General features: G+C 40.3%; 1 protein-coding gene across 4 annotated transcripts in view; it reads right to left on the minus strand.

Moving 5' to 3' along the window:
• The window catches only part of ACVR1 (activin A receptor type 1), an 87,664-nt gene that overhangs the window by 61,576 nt on the left and 11,929 nt on the right, over positions 1-14,159 (minus strand). The window contains exons 2-3 of one of the 4 annotated variants that reach the window (XM_036996030.2): positions 13,539-13,843; positions 2,659-2,696 (exon numbers count right to left, since the gene is read on the minus strand). In XM_036996030.2, the coding sequence (XP_036851925.1) occupies positions 2,659-2,696; positions 13,539-13,568 (68 nt within the window). In that variant the 5' untranslated portion in view covers positions 13,569-13,843. Of the gene's footprint in view, positions 1-1,936; positions 1,956-2,658; positions 2,697-13,538; positions 13,844-14,159 lie in introns of those variants that run through there. The other 3 variants (XM_073241492.1, XM_073241491.1, XM_036996033.2) reach the window with 3 other exon arrangements.

Consider the following 14,159-nt stretch of genomic DNA (forward strand, 5'->3'; position numbering starts at 1 on the left):
TCAAAAAATTTTAAGTCAAACCATCATAAGTCAGGAACCTTCTGTACTAAAACTGTTATCTTATTAAAGATGTTCTAATTTTATAGAACAATAAATAACATGAACCTTTATTTGGTCTCTGTCTCAGTTCCTTATAACAGTCTAGTACTAAAGGTTATCTTCCACAAAGAGTGGGTGTTACGCCGTATGAAAGAGCAGACATAGTTTGCTCAGAGAGTACAGCCATGTACTAAACTTCTGAGGGTTCATTTTGAGGATACTGAGGAGCTTGTCCATGTGGGTTCTACCTATCAATTTTTATTCCATTAGAAATTAACATGGAGAAATTTTTAAATATTGTATTTGTTTAAAAATAACAATAAACATACAACCCTACTTATTATAAACTAAAAAAGAACAATGTTCCCCACCCAAAAAGAAAAAAATATATATAATGACAAAAATGGCATTGTTTTCCATTTTGGCAAATCTCCGTAATATCTGGCTTAGTAAAAAGCAACTGGATTCTCATATATGATTCTGATGAAATATTCCATTGGTTGAAGTACACTTAGAAAACCCGCCCTCACACATATATGTCATTGGATGAAGGAAGACTTTGTGGAATACCCAAGAAAGTCATGCAGACGATCTTAGACCACACTTTGAGAACCACTGCCTTACTCCTTAAATGATCGATCAGTCCTTCTACCACACCCAATAGCCACATGGCACCAGACAGTTACCTGATACCTAACAAAAATGTTAGTTCCACAACTTAAAAAATCTCATTAGCCTCTATAACATCAAGGAAGTCAGCAGGTCTAATGGCAAGGAAGAAGGTTTGAGATATTTTTTAATGTGGGAATATTTTGTGTATGCAGCTAAGTATTTTTTAAATGAGACATAAACCGTGTAAGTAGATACTTAACTACGTCTCTGTATTTTAGGTTCAACCAAATCCTTATGCAGTATTCTAAGGCCAAAATCCCTAACTGAAAAGTCATAGGCTACTGGAGATTATACTTGAATATCTGCAGGGTTCAGAGTATAAATTTTTGCCCCCAGTGTACACCACCTCCTTTCTGTTTTTGTATAAGGTCCTCTATCCCTGGTAACAACTCATCTGTCTTTCCTTTTGACACAAGGGAAATAGCTATTCAGAAAAAAAGTTAAGACCTTCATCTTAATGAAGTTACCCCCCTTAAATCAGTCCATCTCCTACAATGTCTCAGGATCACCTTCCTCGGAGACAGAACAGTCCCTAGTAGACAGATACTCTACTAAAAAACAGGTATACCAGCAGGCAGAAAAGAGCTGCTTTCCAAATCCCATGGTACTTTTTGAACTCCATTTATAGAACAGGCTGATACCCAGTTAAGGAGCTGGTGTTTAGCTCAACTTCTAACACGTGTGGGCTCGAGACCAAGTTTGGCACTTCTCTTGTTCATCACAATTATACAGCTGAATAAAGCCACAGATACACTGCAATACATTAAAAAAGTCAGAAAGTATTTTGATATTGGGCATGGAATAATCAAGGGCATAATACACTTCTATAGTCAAATTTTGGAATTCATATCAAACAATCCAGTGGGTAAATTAGTTTAAGAATAAGGGATGTTTTTGAAACCAAGATTTATGAACAGTATACAACTTGTTTTCTATGTTGAGGATGAGGGGAAAAGTTGTAAGATGAATTATGATTCTTTCCCATCAGAAAATTCTACAGAATATTCATATGCCTGGCCTGATGGCCTAAACTCATAGTTCATCAGTTTGTTCAAAACATAATTTGCCAGGTACCTACTCATTCAACAGGGACTTTCTCAATATTCTTCTCAATTCGATTTCTAATAACCTCCAAGTTAGAGAAAATCTTAAAAGACAGGTTGCACATTCATCCACCCCTACTTTGAATGGCTTTTACACCATCCACATGAAGTTGCTCACTCACCATTCATGACAGGTATCACTACTATTCCATGACAGTTTTTTCTTTATATCTCTTTACAGTCTCTGCTATGCCTTCCATAAGAAAAAAAAACAAAACAAAAACCATTCTCTTTAATATAAAACATAGAAGCAAAGCAGAAAAAGAATTGAGAGCAATTCTGCTTTCTCTTAAGTTATCTGTCAACATTACAACATTGCATCATAACAGTAATGGCATGTACTAGGCAGCCAGGCAGCCAGACACCCATGCTTAAGGATCATTCACGTTACCTCAGTCAGTTGCTATCCAGAACACTCTAAAATACTCTTATTAATTAAGCTCATTTATGGATAAGAAAATGGGTGGGGAAGGAGTAACTTGCTCAAGGATGCAAGATTAAACTCAAAACCATCTGACCACTGTTCAGGTCCTCATCAGCCGCCACTCACAAGCTTCATCAAACCACCTGCCACAGACTAGCAATATGCTTTTGTCATCTTTAACATTTCATCCAAGCTTAGAAACATTCTGTGCTTTAACTGTCTTCATTTTCCTCTCAGAAAACATCTTTACTCACTGTTACTTGGGCTACCTTCCAATTATGCCCTTTTCCATTTCTCTAACCTCAAACTTAATTTCATAGTCTCTGTAACCTTGGAGTATCTCCCCTGTCCCTGAAGAAAAAGATGCTGATGTGAAAAGAACAGCAAGCCACCCTTGATAGTCCATCAGGTGGTTCCTACCTCCCCACGGCACGCTTCAGGTCTCTTGAAATTCCCATCTTGAAATAAAAACAGAAATTAGTGTAAGTCAGGCACATCTGGGGGCAAAGTTAGGCCAGTAAGTCAAATTGCAGGCATAAAACAAGCAGGGAAGTTATACTTAAAACAACTACCTCCAAGTGAGACAAAATTCACCCATTTCACAACAACAGATATGTCTCTGTTATGCTCAACAGGCAAATATAACCCAAGGCAGCTCGCTCCCAACTACCTGGGCCCTTGGCAGAGGTGAAAGAGACATGGGCTGTCAGTTCCAGCCGTGAAAGAGGCTAAACCGAAGCCATCATACCATATAAGCCAAGTCAGGGTCTTTTCTCCAGTTCACAAATGACCTGTGAAATATTTTTAACACCACACTCTGTCTGACTGGCAATGTGCAAGCTGCCAGGGCTTGGTTTTATATAGACTTCACTACTGCTGGAAGGTTCCTGGCGGAGTGTTACTTTCAGAATATTAGCATGTAATTTGATCTTCCGTGATAGATGGATACAAATAGCTTCTTGGACAAGTCCTCCAGAACTGAAACCCAGCCCCTAGATCAGTTCATCCTGTAGTCAGAGGAAGTAACCTCAGATTATCTCAGGAAAGAAAGGGTTTTGACTGAAAGAGTTACACTACAAACTTCCCAGCTGTGACTGGATCCCAAGATATGGATTGGAAAGAAGGATTATATTTTTACAATATAATCTGTAAAAAGAATTCAGGGTGGTGGGGGTGGGAGGGGTGTGATGAAGCTTAATTGAAAGAAAATAAATGAAAGGTTTAAGGTAGGCTACCATGTAAGAAGCACAGGATCCCTAGTAAATTTATTTTAACTGTATACAGGACAAAATTGACTTCCATATGCCCCTACCAGATAACATAAGCTAAGCTTCTGTGATTCCCATGCTTTGATCACCCACCGCATGCCTTGCAGGTATCTCAAGACTGGGTTTTATTTTGACATGCTTGAGTACATGGCAACTGTCCCACATTTTCCACCTCATTCCTCTGTCTCAAACAGTCGTGGTTCTCCTGTTTTGTTTCAACTGATGGGACCCCATCGTCTCCCAGGTGTTTTGTTATATTCTACTAGGCAGCTCAGGGCTCACTCCTCTCCCAGCAGTTTAGAAACTGTGACTGGAACAATTTTTTTTTTTTTTAACAGGGAAAGGCCCTATTATTTCCCACCCTCCCCACTAAAAAACTCTTGGAAGTGTAACTGTGGAATCCATTTAAAATCCCACTTCCTCCAAAGTCCTCAGTTAGATGCTGTCTTAGCCCTCTATCTTATTTCTAACTACAGCTGAAGTTTCCCCTTTAACTAACAGTGTGGACCTTTCTATCCCTCCCATTTACCAAACAAACGGCATTTCAGGCACCTGCCATTTGATACAACTGTCCCAATTCTAAGGCTGTAATGATTAACCTACAATAATTTGAAGGAGATGGGGCATAACATAAAAGAGATGTCAACACTCCCGAGGTATATTTCTCTCCCTTTTTCAAAAAATGGGAGACACTAGAACATATTTCTGTGGAGGTTAGAAAAACCACCTTTTATACAAGCTCCTGAGCAGAGCCCTCCTTCGCATTCATACGCCACCCACATAGTGAAGCCCGTTCCTGCTGCAGACGCCCCCCCACCCCGCATTAATCACCCTGCCATATCTTCTTCATGGCACTTAGCACTGTGTGAAGTTTGTCGTTCATTAGTTGGCTTTTATTATTTGTCCCCCTCTCTCACCTCTCCACCCTCCACACACCAAATGACAGCAGCATGAGAGTAAGAACCCTTGTCTGGCTTATGGCTACAACCCCATGCCTGCAACATATTAGCCACTTAATATAAACTAAAATACATTAATCTCATCCTCTTAGTCCACGCTACACTTTAGTTTGGGTTGGAAGAAGGTGAGGTTTACAGAACTTGATACAACCTGGCAAGGAAATCAGTAGGAGAGGGGGTGCTCCTCATCCTCAATTCAATAAAGCAGCAACCAGGTAGTTGAGATAAATTAAAAGATATCATTTGTAACTTGGATTTCAGTTTTCAAGGGTGTCATCCAAGAGAAGCAGCCAAACAAAAAAACGGCTGGCAGGCTCTGGGTAAACCAGACAACTCCCTGGTGGACAATATCCCATTTGGAAGAACTGCTTGCAGGTCTAGCTGCAGACACCAGCTGATCTGCCCAGAGCCATCCCCAGTGACCTGTGAGACCGCCTCTGCAGCTTGGAAATACATCTCCTACAAGTCAGAGATTGACATATCATCTCCCCCTCCTCCCCACAGTCGTCTAACAGTTATTGACACTATTTGGAAAGCTACGCTTCCATGCCTATTAATAACCTTCAGAAAGAACCCTGAGGAAGTGTCAAGAGAAAAATAGATCTGGCTGTGGAAGCAAAGCCTCAATCAGTTACAATTAGCAATTAATACATTTGAACAAAGAGAAAGTTGTAACATCTTCTGGATCATATGTTATCTGTTCAGGAGGCTTAAAACAAAATACAAAGCCAATGAATTCAAAGAATGCTGAGTCAAGAACACCGGTCTTTACAAAAAGGAGCCCTTTTAAAGATCCCGTTATCTATTTAAATAGACCAGCACCAGCTACAAGGTTTCTGCCCATTGATGATTCCAGGGAATTTCCCCTACAAGGCTCATATCATTAAACCTTTGTACTAATTTACATCTTTATAAAGTTTCTCCAAGTGACCTAAAATAGCAACCAAACCAATCTATTCTAAAATAATGGAAGAGCTAACTAATACTAACCTTTAAAAGGACTTTTTTAGGGGTCTTTCTCCTCTCCCCTCCCCCGACTAGAATGTGATTAATGGAATTCTCTCACAACTTAGCTTGATATATGCTTTTGCCAGTCAAGCAGCTAAAGCAAAATCAGATAATTGTGGTATGACTCAACAAATGCACAGCTGTTCATTTAAATATATCCATCAAAAGTATAAATATGATCATAAGAAAGAAAATGAGCTGTGTACATAAGGTCAGAGCACAAGCTGAATGGGTTAGCATAGAAGGAACCACAACAGAAAATAAGGAGGCAGGACATTCCGTATTCCTGGTACAGAGAAACCAGGAAACGGATGTAAACAAAAAACCAGCCACCCAACCCCAAAACACTCACTGACCTAAAGAAGAAACGAATGGCGAGTTAGAAGTAAAAATAAATGTGCTCCGCTAAGTGGAGAGAGAGAAACGAAATCTAGGAAATCGATGAGGCTGACAAGTACACAGAGCAGGAAGCCTACAAAGCAGAAACCATAAATGTCATTTGTTAAGAAAAACCAAACCAAACAAAGACCCAGAGGCAGAGGAGAACAGGAGAACAGGATTCTCACCTCAGTCCTGCCAGGACTGATCATGAAATCATGTAAATACAGGAATGCCTCCGAGGGTCCTAGAGCAAATAGCTGAAAAATACCACTGCGTACCTGCCTACCCTTCTGGGGGTTCTACACGCAGGAGGGTGTCCCCTGGACATGAAGAAGAGGAAAGCCAGAAAACAGAAACCGTGAAAGGGAGGGGGCAGTGCCGAGAGAGAAGGAGGTGCCCGTGTCAGCCTGCAGACTCCACTCCTTCCTTCTCCCTACCGGATGGGCCAGGAGGCGCTGAAGGCTTCAATGCCTCTCTTCTTTTCATATGTAATTCAAAATAACAACAAATATAAAGAACATCTAATCCATATGGTGATTCCCCAGGTTTCTCTGAACCCTCAAAAACTCAAGTTCTTCCTCAAAAATAGTCTCTCTGGTGGTGGGGGTGCTTAATTTGATACTTAGCCTGACTACCCAATCATCCTACAAGGGGAGCCATTCACGTTCTCCACATTTACAGGCAAACCACTCTCATACTGTTAGAAGCAGAGACCATTTCAACAATCACCAACTCACTGAGCCCCAAGTCCCCCATAAATACCCTCTTCATCCTTTCGCAGAAAACTTTCTGGAAAGAGCAATCCACACGCCCCCTCCCCAGCCTTCCCGAGTCCATCACTGCAATGCCTCTTGCTAAAGGTCTGAGTCCTTGTAGACCCTCACTATTGTTCACATTCGCAGGGCAGAGTCCTTGAGACTCGGATTCCCATGCCTCAGCCCCAGAGATTGTAAGTCAATTGACATGAGATGAGGCCCAGAAGTCCCCTCCCCCACGCCCCCAGCAACCCAGGGGACGCTGAGAACAGACTTGCTGCCGTGCTGATGGCCTCCTTGTCCCCTGGGGTCTTCCCTTGCTGGCTTTCAGAGGCTCCATGCTCTCTGGTGTCTTTACTTACATGGTCTGGACCTTCTCAGGTTCCTTGGATGGGGCTTTCCTCTTCTGCCACCCATCGCTTTACCTTGGTGTCCTACAAGGCCTCACATCTCAGACTCTTCTTTTCACTTACGATGTTACCCTGTTCCAAGCCCGGGCTGAACCACTGGATCAAGAATGGAATCTCTGCTTACTCATCCCTCTGACCTCTGCCTACTCCTTATTACTCTCTTCCTCTACCATATACCCTTGTCTTTTCACTATTTATGACATTAATTTTTTAAAAATCTTGACAGGTATTTCACGGTACACAGAAATAGAGAAAAGTATAATGAACCCTATTTTTGACCTCCAGTTTCAAATATTAGCAACATCCTACCATCCTGTTTCAAAAGTAAGCAATCTTATTTCCTCTATTCTGTCCCATTTTCTTCCTGAGGTATTTTAACAAGAATCCCAGATGTCACATCATTTCACCCACAGATTCTCTAACAAAGAAGGACTTTCCCTAACCATAACTGTAAAACAATCTTACCAAACAAAATTAAAAGTACTGTTCCTCCAATTAGCACCTAAAAGCTGAGGCAGTACTAAAATTTGCTAAAATATCCCTCAACCACCACCACCCCAGTCCCCTTACAGGGAGAAGGAGGGATAGCATACCAAAAAGAAATTTTTTTCATCTCTTTTCAGTTATCATGGGACTGTGGCCATTTTGAGAATACCGTGTGTGTGTATAATGTGGAAGAAAGCAATTACCTAGAATATACTCAAATTCTGTCATCCCCTGCTGTCCCAGACAACCAGTATTATGTGTGGAGTAAAGGAGATAGAGATGTAATACAGAAAAGTTAAGTAAGAACTGTACAAACTGAGCGTGAATTGGAATTATCAGCATGACCTCATGACAGATTTACTTATCCTCTGTCCACTAAAAAACCTAGAAACAATGACCTACCCAGGAGCAGTGAGGATTCCCGGTACTCAGATTGAGATGTTAAAATATCATTTCCCACTAGAAAAAAAAGAACAAGTAGAATTGAACCATGAGGTTGCAATCACCAAATCCAGCCAGTGGGTAATTAGACGCCAAATGACTGGGTTCTTTAAAAGGTAAACTGTAAGGAAAGGAAAAGGTTGCAGGGGGAGCCCAAGGTTTAAGAGACTTAAAAGGCCTAAAAAGATGGGCAAAACTAAACTACAGTGGTTAGATACACACGTAAGGGTGATAAAACCATAAAGACAGACAAGGAGGCAATTACAGTAGTCCCTGGAGCAACACTGACCCTCTCCCACCTCCACACAGTTGAAAAGGCAGGTATAACTTTTGACTCCCCAAAAACTACTAATAAGTCTACTTTTGAGCAAAAGCCTTACTGATAACATACACATCTGATTAAAGCACATTTTGTATAGTTTGTATTATATACTGTATTCTTGCAAGACAGTGAGCGAGAGAAAATGTTTTTTCAAATCATTGCAAATCTCCAAAACATTTTCCAACATGCTTACTGAAAAAAGTCCACGTATAAGTGGGTCAACACAGTTAAAATCCATGTTGTTCTATGATCAACTGTACAGAAGTCAGGGAAGTGATTACCTCTGAAGGGAGACAGGGCTATGACCGCCACAGGACATACAGAGGGGCTCTCTAGAGAGGCCACTAATTATCTGCCTCTTCTCTTGACCTGCATGCTGGTCACAAGCAATATTCATCTTATAATAGTTAACTGTGGTCTGCATGCTGTGCATGGAGTCTGTATGAGTGCTTTATTTTACTATAAAAAGGTAAAAAGGAGAACACAAAAGTATGATAATGTGTGTTATTTTAGAAAAGGTTCAGATTAATACACACACCCAAACACTGAGAAAACAACAACATTGTGTATTATATATATATATGCAAAAATTGGCCCAGGTTTGGATTAAAAATAACTTTCTATAATGTAATTCTGAAATAGTACCTATTTTTCTTTACCTTTGAACAGGAAAAGTATTTTTTCAGTTTCTAAGTTTATTAATTTTTAATAGAGAAATAGGTATCAGTTACTTAGTCATAATCAGAAATGTTTTAAAATAAAATGAACACAATACCTTAGGATAAGCTGCTCCTTCCTCTCTCCTACATCAATTATATAAGCTTCATGGGTTAAGGATATAGCAAGATGTGGAGTGCACATGAATGTTTCCCAAATACTGTACGTGATCATCAAATAAGAAAGACTAATGCCCTATAGATATGAACCCTCCCTGGCAACATTTATCTATGCATTTAACACAGTCCTGATAACAATATTAATGGGTTTTCTTCTTGGAGGGAAGGGAGTGGTGACTTCATATGTCTATTCTACAGTTCATATATTTATAATAACCACACAAACACACACACAAATATGAAACTTCTGTAAAATGGAACTACCCCTACCAAAAAGAAAAAAGCATTATTCAGCTCTGAAAGTTAAAAAAAAAAAAAAAAGGTGTGATCCTGGTATACACACAGGCAGGGAGATCAATGAAACTAAATGGATATCCCAGAAATAGACCAAAATGTGCAAGATTTATAATTTAAAAAAACAAAGGAGGAAAGTCAGAACTATTCACTAAAATTGGCATGACTAACCAGTGCGACAGAGACTGCTCATTTTCCACTAAAATTCCTTCTCTGCTGAAAGCTGACCAGCAGAGACTGTGTTCCCCACCCTCCCTTGCAGGGAGGTGTGCCCACATGACTCAGTTCTCACCAATGCAAGCAGACGTGATGTGTGCCACTTCTGATCACTTGCCCTGGACTTTCTCCTTTGTCCTTCACACTGAGGGAACCCAGACTGGTAGCACCTCAGCCATGACCATGCAGCTAACTGAGATAACCACAGGGACAATTACCAAAGCAACAGGACAGAAGGAACCTGAGTCTCAGTGACCACTGGATATGGGCTCTTCTGCTGACCTGGTTTGCTCACACCGGGGCTGTTAAGTTGAGGAATAAAATCAACTTCTATATTCTTTGAACCATAGCATATTTAGGTCCTCGGTTATAGCAATTCAGCCTTACCCTAATTAATAGAGCCCCTAAAGAAAAACTAAGTTGGATTCCTACCTAATATTGGAGGTAGATTCAAGATTTAAATCTGACAAAAGAACCACGTTGTACTACAAGGAACCACGAGATACATTTTTAACTCTAAGAATGGATAGGTCTTTTAACCGTGATACAAAATCCTGAAGCCACAATGTCTGATTATATATTTAGCTCTATAAATCTTTTTTGAACATTTTATTGACTGTCTCTTCCACTAGAATATAAGCTCCATGGCACAAGAATTGGGATCTGTCCTCTTCACTACTGTGCTATACTAGGTATAGCCTGCTGCCTAATACCTAGAGACATTCAAAAGTATGTGTTGAGTGAATAAACTGGTACACTTAAGTATACAAAATTTTAAACAATCTGCCCAACAAAATATTTTTATACAAATGACTAAATATAAACACAGAGGGAACAAAACAGGAAATACAAAGGACCTTTACGCTCATGAAAAGATGCTCAATGTCAATCAAAACAAGAAAAATGCAAATCAAAGCTACATTTAACTATCATTTTTCCTATCGATTTAGCAAAGAAAAAACCTATCAGTTTGACAATCATAAGGGTATGAGGAAGCAGTGTTCTCATCCATTGCTGGTGAAATCTAAAACTGTGCAAGCTCCATGAAAAAGAGCAACTTACATTTCTACCGAAATCAAAATGTATGTGCCCTTTGCCCCACCAATTCCACTACTAGAATCATACAGATATGCTCATAAACATGTTTAAAATGATATATGTACAAGGTCATTCCCTATAGCCTCATTCATGAAAACAAAACTGGAAATGATCCACATGGTCATCAACACAGTACCAGTTAAATAAACTAGAGCACATCTCTCCTGTGGAATACTAGGCATTCATGAAAAAATACAGTATTAACATGGAAGAACTTCCAAGAAATATTGTTTCAATGAAAAAAAGGTACAAAATAGTATATAGTGTTACCATTTGGGTTAAAAAAAGAAATTGTAATATAGACTAGACTATGTGCTGGTGTATTATCTATGTCCTGAAATCTCTGGAAGAATATACACCAAATTGATAACAATGGTTGGTTGCCTCTAGGAAAGGTCGCTGGGCACCTGGGAGACAGGAGAGGAGGGAGAATTATTTTTCACTCTTTCATACCTTTTTGAATCTTATACACATTGATTATAGTACCTCCTTAAATTAACTATTTTATAAATGACCATACAAACATTCATTCCCAGCCCCAGATATCTGAAAACTTCTCTAGTGATTCTCACTGTCAGCCACACCAGGAAACTGAGCTGAGCAATTTTAAGCCTGTTTCATAATTAAGAATCACAGGGTTAGCAATTAATTTACACCATCATCTCCTCCTCCTCCCTCAAATAAATATATATGCAAAATAGTCAGTCTTTTAATCCCATCCCCGTTATTCATTACTTCCTCCTAAAACTAATTCAACCTCATGCCACCTGAAATGGGCACTAAAATGTCAAAATCCTCCAAGGATAGTAGTAGCCAGGACTAACAACTATGCTAATATGTTTACAAGCCTAGTGCCTAAGAAGTCCCTTCCAGGCATCCAGAAGATGAAAATTTGACATAATGGACACCTCGGCAACAGCCCAAAGCTGCCTTGGAAAATAAAAACTCACCCTTAATGACTAAAAGTCCAACGTCAACAGTCATGGCTTTTGTTTTTTCCCCAATGTGAAAGGGCTCTCCCACCTCTCCTTCTAAATTATAGGGTAACCCCTCACTTGAGGGCTGGTCATTGTGATGTTAACCATACAAGGAGCACTAAGCAGTCACTATTTAGACCCAAATTCTGCTCCAAAGGGAAAAATTCTGCATAAAAGGGCAAATGGCCACAACATACCAAGTGGAAGGGAAAAGCAAGTTGTAAAACATGTCATCGTATTCCATTAATTTTTAAACATAATAAATATGCATATGAAAAGATTTGTGCGTGAAGAAGTGTATGTTCCAAATCACGAGCTACAGGTGAAAAGAGAAAATGAAGGGAGGAAATTTTATCTCCATGTTTGTCTGTACTCTAGACTGCTTTGTACCATTTGAGGTTCAATAACCAAAAATAAACTTTTACATAAAGGATAAAATTTTTTAAAATAATATACTAGGTTCTCCTTAAAAAGTGAAGCACCTGACAGCTCCTAGAGGCCCTCCCCCAAGGTGCCGAACCTGAGGCGGTAGCAGAGGCTGAGCCTGAGGACCTTATTCCAAAGTTACGTCTCAAACCAATTCAAGCAATCCCAGCATTTAACTCAGAGACACACCCACCAACATACAGAACTTGAGGCCTCTGGGCACAGAAACACCTTACAGACTCCATTCTAAAGTAGGTATTTGTATTACCCCCATAGCTGAACACAGCCTTAACAATAGTTCATCCTGACAGCAAGCCGTCCTTACTTCAAAATATTCCACAGGAAGCAAATTATGAAAGTGTAGTTCTGAAAAACGTAAAAGGATGGAGACAATAAAAAGATGGTGGTTGCTGTGGGGGGCGTTGAGGGTGGGTTGTTGAGAGAGCCCCGAGGATGTTTAGGGCAGTGAAGCTTGTCTGTATGATACCTTACAGTGATACGATGCCATGATATGTTTGTACCATCCCACAGAAGGTAGAAGGCCAAGGGTGAGCCTTAAGGTAATCTACGGGCTTTGGGTGATAACGATGTGTCGGTGTGGGTTCATCTATTGTAATAAATGTACCACTCTGGTGAGGGACATTGATACAGTGGCCCCACACCCCATGCCCCCTGCCCATCCACGGATTCCTGAAACGAACCCTATATATACTATGTTTTTTTTCCTATACTTACATATCTATGATATGTTTAATTTGTAAATTAGTTAAAAGATTAACAACAATAAAATAGAACAATTATAACAATATACTGTAATAAAAGTTACGTGAAGGTGGTCTCTTTCTCTTCCTCAAAATATCTTCTTGTACTGTACTCACCCTTCTTTCTACAACGATGTGAGATGGCAAAATGCCTACATGATGGGATGGAGTGAGGGAATGCCATGGGCACTGTGACGCAGTGTCAGGCTACTAGTGATTTTCTGGCCATCACGTCAGGAGGCTCCTCTGTTTCCAGACCGTGCCTGACCATGCATAACTGAGACCCCAGGAAGAAAACCCGCACAGAAGAGGGAACTACTGCAGAGAGAGAGGTCGTGCATGTTGGGGACAGGGTATACAGGAGAACTCTGTTTTCTGCTCAATTTTGCTGTAAACCTAAAAGCTCTAAAACATAGTCTATTTAAAAGGAAAAAACTAAGTAATGGCTCTGTAAGGTGAAAGGCATGGCAGAAGCATGTTACATGCAGGAGAATGCTGGTAGTATTTTAATTTGGCCCAAGTTAAAGCATAAGTGAGCAGATCTACCAACATAAGCCTACCTTCCAAGTGATGCAAGACTAGGAACTGTTAGGCTGGGTCCTAACTTTTTTATACCGGATTTGTATAAACCAACAAAATGATCATTGTAGCTAAGCAATTACCGTGTAGATTTGATCTCTCCCAAACAGCATTAAAAGAGGTGATTTGCTGAAATGGCTCTACTGTCGGCTCTGGCTGGCAATGCTGCTCTGAGCTCCTGGGTGAAAGCTGACTCAGCTACCTCAGAACTGACTCCAGGTCATATCTTCCCCGCAGTCCCCGGGGCTGTGTGCTCTGGTCCAGAGCCCCGCTCACTCCTTCACCGGAGCCGTGGGGGTGGGAGAGGCGCCCCCGGAGTCTCCTGAAATTACGTGAAGATCTCCAGCAGTTCTCGTTCTGTCAATGTGACACTCACAAATGGCTCGGTCTGCAAGGGGGAAGAAGAAAGAAACCCAGTTAAGCAGAAGAAAATTCGGAAGTTGTGAAAGTTCTGGCTTAAGAAAGTTCACACTTCACAAGCCTTTCCATTGGGACCACAAAACTAAGGCCGATTTACAACTGAAGCAAGTCTGGAAAGGGCTGAACAACACTGGCGTGCATTATGCTGCCGTCATAGATCGACAGGGTTCTTTAAGTTTTTTTCTCAATGACACAAAACCCAGGAATGTCTGTAGCAGAAAAATTTCAAAATCAAGTTCCTTTAAAGCCCATATACCATGTACTCTAGTGCATTACAAAGAAGA

The sequence above is a fragment of the Manis javanica genome, chromosome 7 (genome assembly GCF_040802235.1).
Source record: "Manis javanica isolate MJ-LG chromosome 7, MJ_LKY, whole genome shotgun sequence".
NCBI lineage: Eukaryota > Metazoa > Chordata > Mammalia > Pholidota > Manidae > Manis > Manis javanica.